Source organism: Neoarius graeffei, chromosome 2 (assembly GCF_027579695.1).
Source record: "Neoarius graeffei isolate fNeoGra1 chromosome 2, fNeoGra1.pri, whole genome shotgun sequence".
Taxonomy (NCBI): Eukaryota; Metazoa; Chordata; class Actinopteri; order Siluriformes; family Ariidae; genus Neoarius; species Neoarius graeffei.
In genome coordinates, this window is record NC_083570.1 from 74,928,766 (window position 1) to 74,943,651 (window position 14,886).

Consider the following 14,886-nt stretch of genomic DNA (forward strand, 5'->3'; position numbering starts at 1 on the left):
AATTTTCACAACTCTTAGGGATATCTCTCTCTCCAGAGCGGTACAAGGCAATTGTTCCTCGTGTGAGTGTTACACCCTATTAGGCCACCCATTTTTTATCTTTAGGTTCACGGATTTTTTCAACATATTTTTGATGTCGTCGGTCGAAATAAAAATAAAAAGTGTTGTCCAATTTTTTATTTTTTTGCATGGCAAAATTTCAGTGTCGGATTAAGATGATAAAATAATTTAAATTCAAGAGACACACTTTACGTACATACACACATACACATATATATTAGTGCTGTCAAAAATGTCGCGTTATTAACGCGTTAACTTGACTCAATTTTAACGGTGATAATTTTTTTTATCGCGAGATTAATGCTCTGTGAAATGTGTAGGTTTTTCATAAGCTTTTGAAACTGCCAGGAACTTGGAACAGAAAAACGATAGCAGCTAGACTGTAATGCCGCGCCCCGCACAGCCAGAGTCCTTTGCCCCCCCCCGAGAACCAGCGCGGGCAGGGCGCGCTAGTAGAGATGGGATTTATGGCTCTTTGATGGGATCCGCATCTTTGTGATCCGTTCTTTGAAAAGAGCCGTTCAAAAGACTGGCTCATTTGGCTCTTTTTAAATATTTATTCAGTTTTAAGAAGACAGCGTCTAAAGAAGCCAGATCCCTCTGAACTGTAAACTCAATGCTATCCCAGAAATCCTTCCTGTAATATGCAAATTTGGCCGCCTCTGATTGGACAGCGCGACGCATCAACAGGCAGAAAGTGTAAAAGTACAAAATGTGTTAAGTGAGCTGAAACAGTAAAGATCAGATTCAATGCAATATTTATCAACGAACAACTTAAAGTTAATATAATAGTGTACTTTATATTATAATCAAGCATGTCAAGCCTACCGTCACTGTGAGTTGTAGACTAACTCAAGCAGTAGATCACTTCACTCATGGTTCTTTTGCTAGCACCGGTGCTCGGCTTAGGTTTCACTTTGCAGTGGCTGTGACAAGACGTGTTATGCTTTGCAATAAAAAAAAAAAAACATTGGTACAAAGCAAGCCCATTCACTTTTTTATGCTGATAAGAGAATTACAATGGTTTTTCATGTGACAAAAATGTGCGATTAAATTGCGATTAATCGCGAGTTAACTATGACAGTCGCGACACTAATCGCGATTAAATATTTTAATTGCTTGACAGCACCAATATATATATATACACACACACACATTGAAGGCTGATATGTTTGTGCTACTTGATTCAATAGGACTCTCTGCAGCACCATCTTCTTCTAATTCCACAGTCAGATGCAGCCAAAATCGCAAACTAACGTTATGGCAGGCATATTCGGCATCGCGCTCGTTACATCACCACCTTCTTTCTGAGAACCAAAGATTGTTTTGATCTTTTCATTGTTTACTTTCAATGCTTGAGAGACGAAATCGCCCACGTTTTGGTTAGTGAGAGAGTGAAAAGACTTTTCTTTACCACACTTTATGCTTATGTACAGTTGAGGCGATAGCTCGGAATCCATGCTGTCAGCGTCGCCATGGTCAGCACGAGGCTGACACTGTCGTAAAGCCGTCGTAAATACCATAAAAACATTTAAGTGAATACTCAATGTCGTAAATAGTTTCGTTTTCGGACTCGGCTGAAGTGGATATATACAACACACATTGTCATTTGTATTTGCGATTCTAATACTTTTTACTTAAAGAAATATGATTAGTACCAGGGATACAGTGCTGTTACAAGAAAAATATGTGACTATTTTTTTTTACATTTCTTTTTGTACGTTTCAGCGGTTAAAATAAAAATATGCACAGACTTTTTATTTTTCTAGCGGTGGTATTTAACTGTCGTCGGCGGATCCGTGATCTGAAAAATCTAAAATGAGTCGCCTTAGAGGTGCGAGTCTGTAGAAAGCGAGAGCACCATCATCATTCTGTAGGAGGAAAACAGAGCAGCTACTAATTATTTCGTGAAGTCACACCAAAAAATGAACTCACTGTTTCCTAATGGAGAAAACCATTACGCTGTTGTTTCTGGGGGGGGGGGGGAGACAAAAGACTGCCTGTTGGGTTGTTGTTGGTTTTTTTTTTCTTTCTTTCTTTTTGCTCCATCCCTAAAAAAATTGTATTATATTATTTAATTATATTAAAGGAACATACGGTCAAAATAACAGGGATGAAAGTCTTCCGGAAATACCCGAAAATCCGGATATTTGACAAAACTCTTGAAAATCTCCGGTTTTCCGAATGGAGACATTTATTTATCAGATTTTTCATGTTCCTAGACGCGGCGTAATACTTCGTATTGTCCTTGCCTGGGCGCGGTCCTTAAATAGCCCAGACATAGTTCATTGATTAAAGACAGGTGTTCTTTGTTAACGGCGCGCGCCAAGGTGCGCCTTCAGGTGTACGAGCCAAGGCGCGCAGGACTGACACCGTTCTGCGCAACACAATCGCACTAGAAAGCATGTTCAAGCTGCCAGTGGAGCTGCAGTCTTTTTAGTTGCGAATTATGAGTATTTTCTCGTGTTATTAATTCGCCATGTCAAAACAAGCAAAACTTTCCTCCTTCTTTCGACGTGAAGAGAGGTCAGCAATTTATTATATATTTTTTTCCATCAAAGTTGCATTTTGTAGCTTGGAAGCTAAGTTTTAGTGCCGTTTCTAGAACACATCATCAAGAAAACGTGGAAGAAACAGCAATAATGGAAGAGCCGGTTTCTAAGCTGCCTAAAACTAGCAATGGTAATTATTTTTTGTTACATAATGCACTCAGGCTGCCAGTCAGCGTGTGACACACACACACACACACACACACACACACACACACCCTACGCCCCTGATTTACATGAGAAATTTGGTATTCATTGGTGTTTAAATTTACAGACAATAAGAACTAATGTAAACAATTGACTTCAACTCGCATAAATCTGAATTGGAAATGTTTAGTTCACTTTCGCCATGTACACACGTAGCCGGGTATTTTTAAAACCGAACATTTTTCCCCCCTCCGTTTATAAAAATGTTTTATCCACACTACCTCGTCTTCGAAAAAAATCCCTTCCACACATAACCGAACATCTGCGTTTTCAATCACATTCATAAGCATTCCAAACCTGTAGATGGCATTATTTCCCCAAATCCTACCCCCTAATCACATCGCCTGTGCTCTTGGAGCAGTAGTTGGGCTTCTAAAATTAAACATGTAAATAGCACCTGCACAATAATTAACGCTTTCAAGGCACTACTCCGATCCATTACTCTTTAGCTAGCCGCACACTGCGCCGATTTTCAGCGTACCGAGCCAACTGAAGCCGCGAGTCAGGCGTAAAGACTAGTTTTCGATGGTACCGACTCATCTCACAGCCGATTCGAAAAACTAATCGGGAGCCAGACTGATCGGCGAGAGTCGCTAGCAATAGCCAATCATATCTTTTGCATATAACACGTGACATCATTAAACAATTTCTAGCGTGAGAAATACGTGTTGGTAGCACCTAATGCAGGTATATACTGTAATTCCATAGACTGAAGCTTTATCCATAGACACAGTGGGCTGGAAAGCCACTCTGCTCAAGTTGTGTGGCTGAATTCCAAATCACTTTAACTCCCCTATATAAGTGCGCTATTTAAGGTTGGGAATAATAGCTCATGCAGCCTAGATAGTGCGCTACATATTCCATGTTGTGTCATTTGTAATTCAGCCTGTAGCATCTTCAAGTGTTGGATTTAACAGTAACTATATCCAATAGCCAATCACAAAGCTATTAAGTTGTCACGTGTCGCTTCAATCGCGACTGCACTCGTCAACAGTCGGGAGTCGGCTCTGAAATGGGTCGGTTCGGTACCGCGTGGATCGCCGTGGTGTGCGGCTAGTTTAAGTCCATGCTTAATCTGGCTTCTGCAGTAAACAAAGGTCGCACGTTTGACGTCAGGGCAGATTTATTGTCATTTTTTTGGCGCAGATTGTGACGTTCTAAAACGCAAAACTCCGGTTATCTCTGTCTACACGAAAAGGCATACACGGAGTTTTCAAAAATCTTCACTTTGCCCGGAGTTTTTTTAAATATTCGTTTTTGATGTGTTTTCATGTGGATGACAGGCCAAAACGTAGAAAAATATCTTCGATTTAGCAGATACCCGGCTACGTGTGGACGGGGTCTTTAGCTTCTGCAAACGCACAACTCGACTAAAAGATTGATAAACGAGGCTCAATGTCCCCAACATTGAAACCTGAAAGCTTTAGAAACTCTAACAGACCTTTACTTTTTAACAGCACTGTTTTGGGATTTTGCTGAGTTTACCTTCAACTGTCTGATTTTTTTTCAAAGTAATGAACTGTGTAGCAGGAAAATCACCGCGTTTTCTAAATGCACTCCTGAAAATAACTCATTAACTCGGGGAATTACATTTGATATTTTTGACATGTTAATCATTAATGTACATGAAAGAAGGCAAGGCAAGGCAAGTTTATTTATATAGCACATTTCATACACAATGGCAGTTCAATGTGCTTTACAGAAGCAAAAACAAAAACAGTAAACAATAGAGAAATAAAATTACATAATTTTATTTTTAATCTAAAACAATTAATTAAAAGAATTAAAAGAAAATAATAAGAATTAAACAACAGTAGAACTAAAATAATAAAATGCCAAAAAGAAAAAAGGAGAAAAAGAAAAAGAAACCAGCGGAATAAAATAGAATAAAATTAAAGTAAATTTAAAACATGCAGAGAAAGTAAAGATTATAAAAAATGTAAAAATATTAATTATTTAACAGAAAGCATCTGAGAACAGCTTGGTCTTTAGTCTAGATTTGAAGCTGCCAACAGCAGGAGCATTTTTGATGTCCTCTGGCAGTTTGTTCCATAGCTGCACTGCATAGTAGCTAAAAGCTGCTTCACCACACTTTGTTTTAACAACTGGTTTTAATAGTAAATTTTTCTGCTGCGATCTGGTAGATGTGATTGGGTTAGGCCGCTGCAACATATCAGAGAGGTAATTGGGCCCTGTACCATTTAGAGATTTGTACACCAGCAGCAATACTTTAAAGTCAATTCTGTAGCTTACTGGAAGCCAGTGAAGGGACCTTAGAATTGGAGTAATGTGCTCTGTTCTTTTTGTTCGTGTGAGAACCCTCGCCGCTGCATTTTGAACCAGCTGAAGTTGTTTGATGGTCTTTTTTGGCAGGCCTGTGAAAAGGCCATTGCAGTAATCAACCCTACTAGAGATGAAGGCATGTATAAGTTTTTCCAGATCATTTTTTGACATAAGTCCTCTTAGTTTGGAAATGTTTTTAGGTGATAAAATGCCGTTTTAGTGATTGCTTTCATATGACTGTCAAAGTTTAGCTCGCTGTTAATGAAAACACCAAGATTTTTAACCATTTCTTTAGTTTTAATCCCTTTTGTGTCAAGAATAGTGGTAATCCTGAGTCTTTCATCTTTTTTTCCAAATAGAATTACTTCTGTTTTATCTGTGTTCAACTGAAGAAAATTTTGTGACATCCAGCTATTGATTTGATCGATGCACTGGTAGAGACATTCAAGGGGGGCATAATCATTTGGTGATAGAGCAAAATAAATTTGGGTATCATCTGCATAGCAGTGATACAAAATTGAAAAGGCTTAAAAGTTATAACTTGTTTTAGTGAAAATAAGCACTAGAATGCAGGGTTTTGCGTGTTATGTTATTAAAATATTTTCGGGGGACGTTGCCCCCCCATCCCTTAGTTTGACTTTCAAAAGTTCAGGGTTTTTTTCTTTGCTCCACTTTCATCTCTAAAATAATTACTTGAGAGTTACAGATTGTCGATGATGTCCATACAGCTCTTATGCAAAACTAAAAACACAAACATCAGACACTAAAAATGTGGTGAACTAATTCTGGGGTCGTGTATGTCTAATTTTTTTTTTTTTTTGCCGCCTGTGAGTGCAGTGAGCAGGAACCAACGTGTTAAGTGAGGCTTCATTAAAAAATAAAATAACCTCATAGAAGCAGACTTTGAGATCTTATTAATTACACTGGTCAACAATTTTTCAGAAGTTGTCTGCTTCAGAGATGAAATTGGCTATGGCTTCCAAGATATTGAAGATTTTACATTTTATACTTATGTACATTGTGTAGATGGTAACATTCATCCATCCATTATCTGTAGCTGCTTTATCCTTCTACAGGGTCGCAGGCAAGCTGGAGCCTATCCCAGCTGACTACGGGCGAAAGGTGGGGTACACCCTGGACAAGTCGCCAGGTCATCACAGGGCTGACACATAGACACAGACAACCATTCACACTCACATTCACACCTACGCTCAATTTAGAGTCACCGGTTAACCTAACCTGCATGTCTTTGGACTGTGGGGGAAACCGGAGCACCCGGAGGAAACCCACGCGGACACGGGGAGAACATGCAAACTCCACACAGAAAGACCCTCGCCGGCCACGGGGCTCGAACCCGGACCTTCTTGCTGTGAGGCGACAGCGCTAACCACTACACCACCGTGCCGCCCTGGATAGTAACGTTTTTAAGTATAAATTGTAAACCTAGGTCTCTTCATGTGTTCATGGTTGGTTTACATGATATTTCACCTGTTCTCTTTTATGTAACACTAGAAAATCAGCAAAAAGTTTATATAAATAAAATGTATTATGAATCAAATGGCAAAAAAAAAACAATTATGTATAAGTACTGAATAGGTTTAGTCCTTATTCAGTGTGTACTCAGTGCTTTTTGGCAGCTTGTCTCTTGTATTCATGAAACGGAGCATCTCTTGTCAAGCAAAGACAATCTCGAGTGCATAGCACTGTATGATTTTTTTTTTTTCTTTGAGCTGATATCGGGCAATTTGTTCAGCAGAGTGATGTAAGTTGACTTATGATTGCATCATCAGTGACTTCTAGGAATAACATGGTATGATGCAATAGCGGCTTCAGATTGCATCATTCATTGTTTTGCCAAAAAAAGTAAGTACTATCCAAACCCAGTCATAGATTTATTCATACAGCCAATCTTGAAAACTAGAGCCAATGAACAATTTTAAGTTTAATTTTATTTCTCAGCGACCCAGAATTAGTAAAGTTTGACGAATTCATTTCAGAAGCGTTTTGGCTATAGACCAGTGTCATGATGTTTAAAGACATTTCCTGTTAGCCTCAATGACTTCACTGATCTACCAACAGTATCATCATTTTCCCATCTTTGAGTTGGAACATTCGACACTGGGATCTTACCAGCATTACTTATTCTTTCACCAGGAGGTGTCCCAGCAGCCTCTGAGCCAAACCACAAGCTTAACAACGTCATGCGTTACCACCCTCCAGAGCACCAGGGGGTGCTGAACCGACTACCTTACTCTCACATCAATGGCCACTCGGGCCACCCTGCAGCCCACCATGAGTCAAGGCTGAGTGATGAGCGATCTGCTGAAGAAGAGTCCACTGAGGAAGATGATGATGATGATGAGGAGGAGGAGGAGGAGGAAGAGGACTGCAGTCCCAAATGGAAGGGTATTGAGGCCATAGTGGAAGCATATCAGGAGTATATAGACGGTGAGTTGTTCTGTCAGGCCAGCCGATGATATTGTGATGTTCCAGTTTTGCTCACATTTTGACTTTTTACGCCACTAAACTGACGTGTGTGTGTGTGTGTCCACAGAGAGGAATATAGAGAGTGAGGTTCTGCAGAGTGAGTGCAGGAGGATGGAGGCTCAGCACTATCACCTGAGTGTTACAGCTGACCAGCTCTCTGTCAGTATGGGGGTAAGTTAATGATCAGCCTGAAAGCTGTCGTAGGATCCGTGTTTTAATGTTTTAGGTCAGAGCTCCTGAAGTTCAGCTTACGTTTGTGTGTGTGGACTCAGAAATCAAGCACTGCACATAAAAATAAATACGCAGTGAAAATAACTGAAGCTTTTTATTTTTTTAAATTTTTTTGCTTGCACAGTTAATAATGTCAAGTGCAAAACTGTTCAATTTAATTTAATGTGCCTTCATCTGAAACATCCTGTGTATTTGTATGTACTTCTGCACGTATTTTAATAGGCCATCTGCAGGAATTGGTCACGTGTCAATTTTCCCCATAGCAACAAGCCCGTGGTGGGCAAGCTAACTTGACATTCCTTGACGAAAATAAGAGTTTGACTGGCGATGCGAAGCAATCCATTTCTATAATAGCTGTTTTTACCTTTTCTACTGTCTTTCTTGACCCGAATTTTCATGTGTACTTGGAAAAAGTTTGTGGTTTTAACTTCTGTCGTAAGTTAAAGCGAATCATTGGCTGTAAAAGAGAGTTTTTTGGACTCAAGTTGGTCGCTGCTGAAAGAAATTCACGTGCGAAATGGCGGATTTCTCAGGTATGTTTATAACTTGTAATTTCTCCTTTTCTACCTTTTATCATTCACTTAATGTATGAAGGTTCTTGAAAATAAATACAGATATATAAATACAGATACAGTGGGGCAAAAAAGTATTTAGTCAGGCACCAATTGTGCAAGTTCTCCCACTTAAAAAGATGAGAGAGGCCTGTAATTTTCATCATAGGTACACTTCAACTATGAGAGACAGAATGGGGGGAAAGAATCCAGGAAATCACATGGTAGGATTTTTAATGAATTAATTGGTAAATTCCTCGGTAAAATAAGTATTTGGTCACCTACAAACAAGCAAGATTTCTGGCTCTCACAGACTTCTTCTTCAGAAACTTCTTCTTTAAGAGGCTCCTCTGTCCTCCACTCGTTACCTGTATTAATGGCACCTGTTTGAACTCGTTATCAGTATAAAAGACACCTGTCCACAACCTCAAACAGTCACACTCCAAACTCCACTATGGCCAAGACCAAAGAGCTGTCAAAGGAGACCAGAAACAAAATTGTAGACCTGCAGCAGGCTGGGAAGACTGAATCTGCAATAGGTAAGCAGCTTGGTGTGAAGAAATCAACTGTGGGAGCAATTATTAGAAAATGGAAGACATACAAGACCACTGATAATCTCCCTCGATCTGGAGCTCCACGCAAGATCTCATCCCGTGGGGTCAAAATGATCACAAGAACGGTGAGCAAAAATCCCAGAACCACACGGGGGGACCTAGTGAATGACCTGCAGAGAGCTGGGACCAAAGTAACAAAGGCTACCATCAGTAACACACTACTCCGCCAGGGACTCAAATCCTGCAGTGCCAGACGTGTCCCCCTGCTTAAGCCAGTACATGTCCAGGCCCGTCTGAAGTTTGCTAGAGAGCATTTGGATGATCCAGAAGAGGATTGGGAGAATGTCATATGGTCAGATGAAACCAAAATAGAACTTTTTGGTAAAAACTCAACTTGTGTTTGGAGGAGAAAGAATGCTGAGTTGCAACCAAAGAACACCATACCTACTGTGAAGCATGGGGGTGGAAACATCATGCTTTGGGGCTATTTTTCTGCAAAGGGACCAGGACGACTGATCCGTGTAAAGGAAAGAATGAATGGGGCCATGTATCGTGAGATTTTGAGTGAAAACCGCCTTCCATCAGCAAGGGCATTGAAGATGAAACGTGGCTGGGTCTTTCAGCATGACAATGATCCCAAACACACCGCCCGGGTAACGAAGGAGTGGCTTCGTAAGAAGCATTTCAAGGTCCTGGAGTGGCCTAGCCAGTCTCCAGATCTCAACCCCATAGAAAATCTTTGGAGGGAGTTGAAAGTCCGTGTTGCCCAGCGACAGCCCCAAAACATCACTGCTCTAGAGGAGATCTGCATGGAGGAATGGGCCAAAATACCAGCAACAGTGTGTGAAAAACTTGTGAAGACTTACAGAAAACGTTTGACCTCTGTCATTGCCAACAAAGGGTATCTAACACAGTATTGAGATGAACTTTTGTTATTGACCAAATACTTATTTTCCACCATAATTTGCAAATAAATTCTTTAAAAATCAGACAATGTGATTTCCTGGATTCTTTCCCCCATTCTGTCTCTCATAGTTGAAGTGTACCTATGATGAAAATTACAGGCCTCTCTCATCTTTTTAAGTGGGAGAACTTGCACAATTGGTGACTGACTAAATACTTTTTTGCCCCACTGTATCTGCCATTTCGCATGTGAATTTCTTTCAGCAGCGACCAACTTGAGTCCAAAAAACTCTCTTTTACAGCCAATGATTCGCTTTAACTTACGACAGAAGTTAAAACCACAAACTTTTTCCAAGTACACATGAAAATTCGGGTCAAGAAAGACAGTAGAAAAGGTAAAAACAGCTATTATAGAAATGGATTGCTTCGCATCGCCAGTCAAACTCTTATTTTCGTCAAGGAATGTCAAGTTAGCTTGCCCACCACGGGCTTGTTGCTATGGGGAAAATTGACACGTGACCAATTCTTGCAAATGGCCTATTGTAATTACAAAAGTTAGCTTCATCAATTACTGTATTTAAGTCACACTAATACTCTTGTCAGATATGTTAGTACAGTTACCAAACTGACTCTGGTGTATTAAATCAAACTTGTAACCTCCGGTGTGGCTGCAGTGGCATGTTGATTTATTTACAGCTGATATTTAGTAAAAATATTAATACTCAAGCAATGTGACTAAGGAGCATTTTTTTTTTCAAATACGTTCCTCTCCGTGACAGTATACATGCTTATATTGTACAATGTTTGTTTTCTGTTGATTTAAAATGGCAGTGATCTAGTGCAGTAAGTCAGGAATAGAAAACTTGGGCCTGCTGTTAAAATAATGGAGGACAGGTTGGTGTGATGCAGCCTGAGACAAAGCAGCGCGACTGTTACCATCGTGAAGTTTTCATCCCTTCTTTCCCCAATCAGAATCAAGAATCCGACAGTGTTGATCAGCTGTGATATGAAACTGATGAGTTCCTAAATAAATTGTCTGAATAATGAGTGATTAGCTTTTGATCACGCAGCTCTGTACTGTTGGAAAATTCTTACTAAACTTCCTTGTTGCTAGAGTGCTTCCTTCAATAATACATCTTTAATGTGTATCTAATTTGAAAAGGAAAAGCATTACGTCAAGGTACGCCAGGTAAAGGTTTCCTTACTAAAGGTACAAAGATGTACTCTTAACCCCTTCAATGCCCTTGGACGAGTCACGTACGTCATGAAACCTTTTACCGCTGCGCTTTCTGATGGAAGAATGTTTTAGGCGTTGACTGTAATTCATATGTGCCACTGTGATGTAAAAGTAATGTGCCATGTAAGGTACATAAAAGGTGTTTATGACAAGTAGCGTATGTCATATAGCCCAAGAGCATTAGCTCAAAATTGAGTCCAACCCGGAACAAATTAGTAACAAGCTGAATTTTTCAGAATATGTTCAGAATACCCTTAGGAATAACATACTAAAAGTCCCCGGGAATCCACCTTGTGCTCTCTGAGAAATTCAAGATGGCGTCCAAAATGGCCGCCGATTGGAGATTTTTCAATATCTCAGGGATAAAACATAATATAAATGCAATTAAAATGTTAAATTATATGTTCTCTCATACAAGCAATGCAAATTCACCATTGTCACACTGTTAAAATTAAAATTAACCAAGATTACAAGGTCATTAATGTGGAAATTACATGGAATTTGATGGTTGACATGATTGACAGATTAGCTTAGTAGGCTACCTACATACATGAACATAATGTAAGACAACAATTAGACATCAATTTCCTTAATATTTAGTGCATCTTTAAGCTTTGATAAAATATTAAAGGGAAATTAAATTTGAGAACTCTATCTTCTAAAACTACAATGGCAAGCTGTTTCAGTACACTTCTTCAACATTCCGGCGACTTTCATGACAAAAAGGTCTGCCTCAATAAAAGCTCTTTCTTATAAACAATGAGTAGACTTAAACACTTCTCAGTGCCTCAGTTGTAATGCTTGGACCTTTGTTGTACCATCAGTGAAGTAGGGAATTTATTCAAGCTTGTTTAAGAGTGGAAAAAATTAATCTTTGAGTTTCTAGCGCCAGTCTTTACTACTAGCAATGCCAGTGTGTTCGGACAAAAAATGACTAAACTCAGCATGACCTTTTAAAAATGACTGAACTCAGCATGACCTTTTAACATGCCATTTTTCATTTTACACCACCAATTTACTTTAATTAATATTAATGAAAATAAGTGCTCCAACCCCTAGTAATTGTGTTTGTTTTGTGAACAGAATAGGATGATACGGAGTGAACGAGTAACCAATGGAGCCACACTATACACAAATATACTGTTATAATAATGTGTACATTGTTATTATATAATGTTAATACACAATGTAATTAATACACACATGTTGGAATTTACTCTCCTACCCTACAAAACATATATTCTGACCTTTTAATTGCATTAATATTTTGTTTTGGGCCTGCGATATGGGCAGATCTCCATTTGGCGGCCATTTTGGACGCCATCTTGAATTTCTCAGAGAGCACAAGGGGGATTTCCGGGGACTTTTAGTATGTTATTCCTAAAGGTATTCTGAACATATTCTGAAATTTTCAGCTTGTTACTAATTTGTTCCGGGTATAACCCTATTACTCCTGGGCTAATAAGGCATAGCGGTAAAGTATTTCATGCCGTACGTGACTCATCCAAAGGCATTGAAGGGGTTAAAGAAAACTCATCACGCTGAGAGTGTAATTTTTTTTTTTTATGAACTCTCTTTTCACCAACTATTTTTTTTTCCTCCTTTGGTTCACCAGGAGCTGTTGGCGCAAAGGCAGCGGCTGGCACTCGACAGGGAGCGAATGCAGGCCGAACTCGAACACTTCAGGAAGTGTCTGGCACTACCGGCTCTGCTCTTACACAGGGGTCACTATAAGGGGCCGCCTCCGAGGTGATCCCTCTCACCCTGCCCACTCACGAGTAGGGATCTGGGCAACCAGCACCCAGTTCCTCACCCAAGACTGAGAGCCCAGAGCTACACTGAAGGCTGAGGGTGAGGAGGAGGAGGAGAATGGGATGAAGATGAAGCTGAGCTCACTGCACAGCAGGAGGATTGACTGCAGTCATACAAGCTCGTGCACTGGTTTAAGGACTGAGAGACGGTCAGTACCAGTGAAACAGTGGCTGGCACTGGGAAGCCCATCCTCATCTCCAGCTTTAGATTCCTGTGTGCTAGAAATTACAAATTGCAAATCTTACAACCAAAAAAAGAAACAATCGCCTAGCTGCTGTAGAACTAGAGAGTGAGGAAGACTGACGGAGAATACGGAGCATCCTTTTTCCACATCACTCGGCCTGCACTTCAACACAATTAACGCTGTGGCATGTGCTAAGTGGGAGATTCAGAACGGTCCTTTCTGATAGCAGCAGCTTTGAAAATTAATTACCGTTGCTTTAAATGCGAACAGAAAGCTTGCTAAAACCCGGGAATAGTTTAATAGTTTTTGTATTATTAATAAATCTAACTGTTTACTTTGGATTTCGATATTATTCCGAGGCCAGGGATTCGATTGGGACAAAACGAGAAGCCGGCTGAGTTGAGTGAGGAGGAAAGGACATGAAGACAGAAGTGAAGGAAATCTGTAAATAAAGAAGAAGGAAGGAGACAGGGAAAGAAAAGCAGATATGTGATGTGAGCGCAGTGCTCTGTCTAATGCAGTGGATTTTTTTTTTTAATTCATTCCTCTGAGCAGCCAGTGGTTCATGAGCTGTAATCTGAGCTCCTCCCTCCGACAGCTAATTTTTGCTCTTCACTTGGAGCCGCAATCTGACGTGTGAAGTGCCACGGTGTTTTGTACCGATCATTACCGTACACAAGCACTTACTGACATGCTGCATGAGCGTTACTGAACTGCACTGCAGTGAAATGTTTACACACTGTGTTCTCACCACAGAGAAGCATTCCTGTTCCCATCATGCACTCGGCACAAAAAAAGGCACCAGTGGTATGTACTGATGGAATTCTTTATAACGACGTCCGGAACAAACAGGACACCAGTTTTTAAATCTTATCTTATTAAAGCTAGGAAGAAAGCAGAGCTACATATTATTAAGATGATGATGGAAGATTCCCTGATATTTTAATGCTGTGAAAAGTTTTAATTGTACCTTTTTTATCTGGATGAAGTGTGAGGTAATATATTATTTGGTGAATGTAGTAATAGTTATTTATGAACCTATTAAACCTGAGGGGGAAAAAAAAAGACGATGTTGAATTATTTCTATAACTTTTTTTTTTTTTAATAGCAAAACCTTACAATGATACTATAGATCATCATATTATTATGAAGAAACACAATTCCACATAATATAAATTCTGCTTTGGTCAAACTTTACATTTCTAACACCACACCACAAGTTGATCTCTGCATGTTTAATGGCGAGGTGTCCACAAAAAGACATAAGCAATACTTTCCATGTACATGATTTTTCCAGTTTAGCATATTCTTTACACTGTTTTTACATTTTTAAATACACACACTTTCTCCCGCATAAGCATTTTTAAAACCTTCAAGTCTGGCAGTAAAAAAAAAAAAACAGCATTAAACCAGTCTTTATCCTTCACACATCTGTTCTATACCTTGAAATCAATACACAATGAATATATAATCGTCTTTGATGTGACATTTAGAAATGGCAGCTCATTACAGAGCTTCAACAGCCGAATCCCAAACCTAAATAAACGCACTACACGCCGAACAAATATCAAACCTCAATAGGCAGTAGATAAATTAAGGGTTGTTTTACAATCAGGGTCCGCAAGCTAAAAATCACATTTAACACTTATTATCTTCGATATCAAAAGGCTTGACTAAATAAACTTGGTTGTTTATTGTAGCCCTGTGATAGCTCTATTTACCATGCAAAAAAACCCTTGGTGATAACATTATTTTTGGTGAATGTACGGCAATATGTGTCATATTTAGCAAAATTACTCGTGTCATTTAGAAAAAGTGCTTTTTTGAC

General features: G+C 39.5%; 1 protein-coding gene across 6 annotated transcripts in view; it reads left to right on the forward strand.

The window, feature by feature from the left end:
- Positions 1 to 13,231, forward strand: part of LOC132881919 (genetic suppressor element 1-like) — an 82,923-nt gene extending 69,692 nt beyond the window's left edge. For all 6 annotated transcript variants that reach the window (XM_060914981.1, XM_060914983.1, XM_060914984.1 and 3 more), the window contains exons 14-16: positions 7,254 to 7,547; positions 7,654 to 7,757; positions 12,678 to 13,231. In XM_060914981.1, coding sequence (XP_060770964.1) covers positions 7,254 to 7,547; positions 7,654 to 7,757; positions 12,678 to 12,815 — 536 coding nt within the window. In that variant the 3' untranslated portion in view covers positions 12,816 to 13,231. The remainder of the gene's footprint in view (positions 1 to 7,253; positions 7,548 to 7,653; positions 7,758 to 12,677) is intronic.
- Positions 13,232 to 14,886: the final 1,655 nt, after the last annotated feature.